Here is a 6,467-nt window from a genome sequence, read left to right on the forward strand (position 1 = left end):
GTCTGGCCCTTCCCCCCATTTCTTTTCATTTAACACTAGATCATTAAAGTCCCCAAGTACAATTCACTTGACCCCCCTTCCATTGTTCTGTCCTGTGCTGAAATAAATTCCCACTAGTCACCCAGTGCAATTTGCTTCACCATCATACATTTCCATTTCAGTACTAAAAGTAGTACAAATAGACTCTAACATTATTATTCAGGGAAAGCTAAAGCACTTGATTACCGACTGAAGTACAGCCACTTCATCATAGTTTGATTTTCTTCTAACGTTCTCCTTAATTTTTTTTTTTTTGTTTATTTATTGGTTTCACTGAGAAAACTACAAGAGGGGAATGGGATCTAATTACCTCCTTGAGTTGGGAAACTGTCAAAGAGCTCCTAGCACCCTGTCAATTCTACATCAAAGCCTTCATTTGAGCTTGTAGAGAGTAATTATAATTCATGTAACTTTGGTGTAATCGTGATTTTTGTTCATATACACCAATTCAACTAAAAAAGTACCAAATATATAAGAATTATTACATTTGCGGGATACAACCTACCTTAATCTCATACAATTAGGAATTTCTAAAAAAAAAAAATACTATAGGTGTAGCAAATATAGTAATGTAATAAACTTCAATTAAATTCTTTCGCCTCATCAGAATCAAACATAAAGTAATCTACGTACAACTAGCCCAAAAAAAAAAAAAACGTATAAACTAGGAGTATTTGATTTGTAATGCAAACAATGACATTGTAAAATTTTAAAAATATTTCAAAAGCTCTTTTATTTGATTATCACTTAATTAACAACTGCACATAATTGTCGAACCTCTCCTTCATTATCTATCTTCACCCCAATGCTAGTAAGCCTCAAGAATGACTGTTCCCAACTCTCAAAGAAACTGTCTTGATTATTTGCAAAATTCTGAACTTTGCTGATTGTTCTCTTATCACTTACCAGAACTGAATCAGATTGAAAGAGGCCCTTGTGAGCCAGGAGATCCTTATAGTATTGGTTGTCAAATAAACTAGGTGTTTCTGGGTCGTTGTCTGTAGTAGGTGATGTAGCTGCTGCCCCTCCTGGACATCTTTTGGTTAGCTGTGCCGCGTATTCTCTATCGAGAGATGAATCAATAAGAGTGAAATTTCCCTTGGAATCAACTTTGAATCGATCCATGAATGCGTTGCAATGTGCTGATCCTATTGTGTGTGCCCCTGCGAAAACCATGAATTTTATGGACCTATAGAGATATTGGAGAGAATTGAAATTCAAAGGATGTAGAAGATTTTCCTTTTTCTTTTAATGTGTGATGCGGCTACAACACTTATTTATAAAACTAAAGTCTGAAAATTGAAAATTGAAATGTAAAATCTGAAATCCGAATCCATTAAATTACTGAATTGTAAAGTACTAAATTTGATATATTTGAATGTATATCATATTAAATGATAAATGAATAACTTATCACTTAATTTTTGGAACATGTTTTGTCTAAAAATTTCAATGCTACTTAATTAATTCAGATGTTTATTTTTGGCTATCAAACACATACGAACATGTTAAAATCTGAATTTATTAGGTTTAAGTACTAAATTAAGTTATCAAACATGGTCTTAGTTGCTCAGAGCAAATTAACCATGTGGCAACACAAGTATTTGACAAAAAAAAATTTGTAAACAAGTACTCCCCCAAATTGTCATGATTATCATATTCATTTTGCTTAAAAAAAATTTTCAAATTGTAGAAAGAAATAGCAAAAAATTTAACTGAATTGCTTTATATAAGGTTTCAATTGCATAATATGGTAATTAACCTTTAACAGCCCTCTTGTAAATATAATAGTAACATGTTACCCGGAGGACCAGGATAATAGATATACCCAAAATAAAATATGAAGTATTGAGCACTAAGTGGCATAGCTAAGACCTTTACTTAGAGGGTGCAATAATATTAGATTAAACTTATAGCGTGTGGTGTGTGGATTTTTGGCAAAACTAAGTGATTATCAAATATTTGGTTCCCATGTAGGAGTAATTCCTATGGTTGGACATATAAGTGAAATTTAATTTTAAGTGAAAAATATTTATTAGAAAGAAAATAAGAATAGTATAATATTTTATTTCAAACTTCTATTTTAGAAATAGTGAGGGCAACTATAAGAAATTTTAACACTTTTGAGGGGCAGTTGTGGGACAAGATGGAATATTTTGAAAATTCAGGAAGGGCAAGAGTGAGACAACATTAAAATGACTAAAGTTTTCATAGGTTAGTTTATAATTTTCAAAAAATTGAAGGGTGCAACTGCACCTCCTCAAGTGAATGTAGCTCTACTAACTCTTGTGTTTGTTAATCATTATTGATATACATAATGCATTGTTTCTTAGGTTCAGTGTGATACTTACAATCATGAACTCTGAACGGATAAGAAAGTATGATACATCTTGCTAAATATATCCACATTTTGCTATATATGTTCTAAATGGTCTTTATGGAATCATTCGCCGGGTTACTTTTCACCTTTCTTCATCAAAAAAGAAGGGGAGAAATGTGGATAATCTTTGCCCAACTTACAGCAAAGTGCTTGAACTAAATCTTATGCTTTTGAAATATTCTTGACGATTATTTTTGAGGGATTGGTCGGGCTACCAAGCTAGTGGTATTGTTTTTCCATAGCACATATTTTAGGTCCACAGCAATTTATTCATACCATGACAAACTTACCCTTTTCAAAATTATCTCACTCTTTCACCAATGAAGGAAAGAGTTTTCATTTGATCAGAAATTTGTTGTGAAACTAATGCCTACCACCAATTCCCAACTAAATTCTTAGACCCTATTTGATAACCTAATTTAGCACTTAAATTTAATAGATTTATATCTTAACATATTCAAATGTGTTTGATAACAAAAAATTGAACATCTGAATTAATTAAGTAACACTTAATTTTCTAGACAAAATTTTTTCCAAAAATAAGTGCTAAACTATTCGCTTATCATTTAATGTGATATACAGTTAAATGTATCAAATTTAATACTTAACAATTCAATAATTTAACGGATTTAAACTTCAGATTTCAGATTTTAAATTTTACTTTTAGATTTCAGTTTTATCAAACGCATTTTTGATTCTCAACTTTGTTCAATTTCTGTTCTAATCCTTGCCATTTCACAGTTAGTGATGGAATTCCTTTTTCTTTATTTTTTTTCTTTTTGGGTATCATCTGGAAGTGTATATGCAAGTTATGCCTCTGCAGCCTCATCTGTTTGACCTCCAGCAGCAACATCCCTAACTTGGTGTTGTGCAATGAAACACATTTATTGTTTTTCGCACGAGAAGAGTAAAACATCAATTATTGAGTAAAGCTCCAACAAACAACAACCGACAACATTTATGTACCTAAATATTACTAGCATGCATGCATTCACAATGCATAAATACTTTCCAGATGCTACCTCCGTCCCATGAGACTTTTTTGGGAATTAAAATATTGTTGGTGGACCATTTAATTATTTTGTTGGATGGGAAGGTTTTTTTTTTTTTGTAGGATGATGAGAAGGCATTTGATGATTTTAAAGTATGGTCATGACATTCATATTTCAAAATTAGGAAAAGTACATCAGAACATGAAGAGATTTTTTCCCCCTCTGGTAAGAATTTTACGTTTTCAAATGGCAAAATAGAAAAAAAAAACTAATAAAATTTTGTGTTGATTTTTGAAAAGTCACTATCATTTTAAAAAAAAATGCAAGAAGGAAAAAAAATGACGTTGACAAAAAGAGTAGATCGACTAAATTTTATTTATGCATCTAACTTCTTGGATTTAAAGAAAAGAACGTAGGGATGGAAAAAGTTAGGGAACCGAGGAAATATGAAAAAGCGTGCTCGTTCTAAAGCCAAAAAACAACGCCTTCAGTACTCAATTGTGCCCCTCTTCGGATTCTTTTCTCTATCCAGCCTATTAAATGTTGTTTGTTACTCAATTAGTGTGTACATATCATGTGCTTGCATTCAAGGATTCTTACCTGAGAGGGTGACTAAGTCGTCCAACGATAGGCCCTTAGCTGAGAATATCTTAAGCATTTGATCCATTGTAAAACTTGTGTCTATTATATTAGGCCTCACATTTGAAGCCAAAGAAATCCTCCCATCTCTCCTTCCTGTTGGAACCTGCACACTTGGCCCTCCTGCCTGTTGTACAGTTTTATTAGTTTGACAATTCAATATTACATTAATTAGTTATCAAGAATTGAAGAAGTTATTAATTAGAAAGAAATGGTCATTATTAAAGTGAAAATGTGGTAATTGGACTTTACAAATTCGACAGCATCTCTGGCAGCTAAAGCTAGAATATCAGCACAAGAAACTGTTCCTGGACAGAAGAATTCAAGCACCCTTTTGGCTGAATCAATTGTTGAAAACCCTCCTAGGAAAGAATTTGCTGGATCACTTCTTTCAGTCCCATTTCCTTGTAATAGTATAGAAGCATCACAGCCCTGCAAACATGGAAAACACCACTTCTAAGAATGTTGATTACATGCTTTTGCACAAGTCTTGTGATCATAGAGGAAACTAGAAAATTATCTCAAGGGAGTGAACTTTAGCTAATTAAGCTAAACTTGTATATGGTATGTAAACTGATTTTAAATTTTTGCGGGTCAAAATTTTAAATTTATAAAGAATATTTTTAGCAATTCCAAATTTTATATAGGAGGAAAATAAATGTTATATAACTTCGGAGGGCGGGCCCTTCCCCGTTTCCCCCTAATTCCATCACTACATGTGATACATTTTATATACTAGTGGTTAAGACACACTCGATGTGTGTGCAACAATAAATAAAAATTTTAAAAATTTTAAAGATATTTGTTGAAATTATTTTTTATGAGATTTGATTTTATATTTTTTAAATACATACAGAAAATTGATATTTACATAAATAAAATGTACACATAGACTATTATTTGACATTGAGCAGTCATAAGAGGCAGAAGTAAATATGATAGTGGGTAGGAGAGATAGAGGTAGATATGATAATGGGTTGGAGAGACAAACATAGATATGATAGTGGATAGTTATACTTAAAAGGTAATCTAGGAAGATCATAAGATGACAACTTTTTATTTACAAAAAAGGCTCCCTACCCCTTTATATATAATATAAATAGAGATAAGTATAAATTTTAAAACACACAAAGTTAACACCAAATTGGTGTTAACTATCTACACAGACTTTATTATTGTAAAGATAGACAAGATCATGTTAGTTGGCTAGAACTCACATTGAACACTTGTAATTAACACTTTCTCAACAAATTGTATGTGTGGAAAGAAATTTGAGAGCATACTTGGAAAATTTTCATTGTCATTCGCCTAAAAAGTGCAAACCGAAAAGAGCCAACTTTAAGAACAGCACAATATTTGTTTATGCTACCTTAACCAGTTAAAGAAAAAACATTAACTTGCATGTACAGATTATTGATAAAATGTGAATTTACACAAGTAAACAATTTTCTGCAGATATATCTTGTAGCATACCCGATGTCTGCACATTGCATTAGAACTATTTTTTTCTATTCTAATAATAAAAAAATTGGGAAAAAAATTGTTTCACGTATCATGCAACTACATCATGAATGAAAAAGTTACAGGCCATGAAGGTTGAAAGTTCCCTGGACACAACCAAATTAAAGTGCTGCTTTTGTCTTTAGGACACTACACATGAGGTGAGAGAAGGCTTACCTCCACAAAACAATCATGGAAAACCAAGCGAAGAAGCTTTCCAGGAAGTGTTGGGTCCAAAGAGGAAGCTTCTCTTACTGTATTCTTCACTATTATTTCAGCTGTAGGGCAAGAAGTTGCATAGAAGTCAAAAGAGAGGCTGTACGATGAAGATGCAAACAAAGCTAAATGGAACAAAACAAAGGTTAAAAGGTGGTAAGGTATATGAAGTGTTTCTGCCATAAGCCACTCTTTTCTAGGGAAGTTTTGTTTCTTGGCAATTGGGGGGATAGCATCCTTCAAATAGCTAGTTTTTTTCAAACCAGGTTGAAAAAAGTCCAAGGGAAGTAAAGAGGGAGAAATGAGATGACCACATGTATTGAATCTTTGGAACTGTACATCATTTATAGCGGCATTAATTTGAAGTTGGTATTGTCAGATCAACCTTTTTCGTTTGGAAATTGCTGGCGGATAGATGGGTTGGTCTTCAATTCACTGCAAGAGATGGGTGAATGCCAGTTGCTCGTACCTCGCAAACATTTACTAATGGTTTTTGTAACTTAGAAGCTAATGTTTGTGACTGTCAGACGAGGAATTATTAGGACCATTATTGGAATTTGGAACAAAATAAAATAGAGGAACTTGTTTTTGTTTATTCCCAAACCTCCCTTTTCTAATAAAACTCCTAATGATATTGGAAACGACAAGGATCAAATTTTTCCTTTAAACAAAAATGAACAGATTTTTCTTAAAATGCGTCA

At 32.5% G+C, this 6,467-nt stretch overlaps 1 protein-coding gene across 1 annotated transcript; it reads right to left on the minus strand.

The window, feature by feature from the left end:
* Positions 1-530: 530 nt before the first annotated feature.
* On the minus strand, positions 531-5,958 carry LOC113703350 (peroxidase 18-like). The gene is made up of 4 exons (XM_027224689.2): positions 5,728-5,958; positions 4,303-4,482; positions 4,012-4,177; positions 531-1,202 (listed from the first exon to the last, which is right to left on the minus strand). Exons 1-4 carry the CDS (start codon positions 5,947-5,949, stop codon positions 787-789), a joined length of 984 nt encoding a protein of 327 aa, XP_027080490.1. The 5' UTR covers positions 5,950-5,958; the 3' UTR covers positions 531-786.
* Between the last annotated feature and the right edge of the window lie 509 nt (positions 5,959-6,467).

Source organism: Coffea arabica, chromosome 8e (assembly GCF_036785885.1).
Source record: "Coffea arabica cultivar ET-39 chromosome 8e, Coffea Arabica ET-39 HiFi, whole genome shotgun sequence".
Classification (NCBI taxonomy): domain Eukaryota; kingdom Viridiplantae; phylum Streptophyta; class Magnoliopsida; order Gentianales; family Rubiaceae; genus Coffea; species Coffea arabica.

Bases quoted from the DNA above. Each gene is read 5' to 3' on its own strand.
- LOC113703350 (XM_027224689.2), bottom strand. From the start codon at position 5,949: ATGGCAGAAACACTTCATATACCTTACCACCTTTTAACCTTTGTTTTG. The intron at 4,483-5,727 runs GTAAGCCTTCTC...CCATGTTTGCAG, and splicing joins TCCATGATTGTTTTGTGGAG to GGCTGTGATGCTTCTATACT. The intron at 4,178-4,302 runs GTAAAGTCCAAT...ACTGTACAACAG, and splicing joins CCAGAGATGCTGTCGAATTT to GCAGGAGGGCCAAGTGTGCA.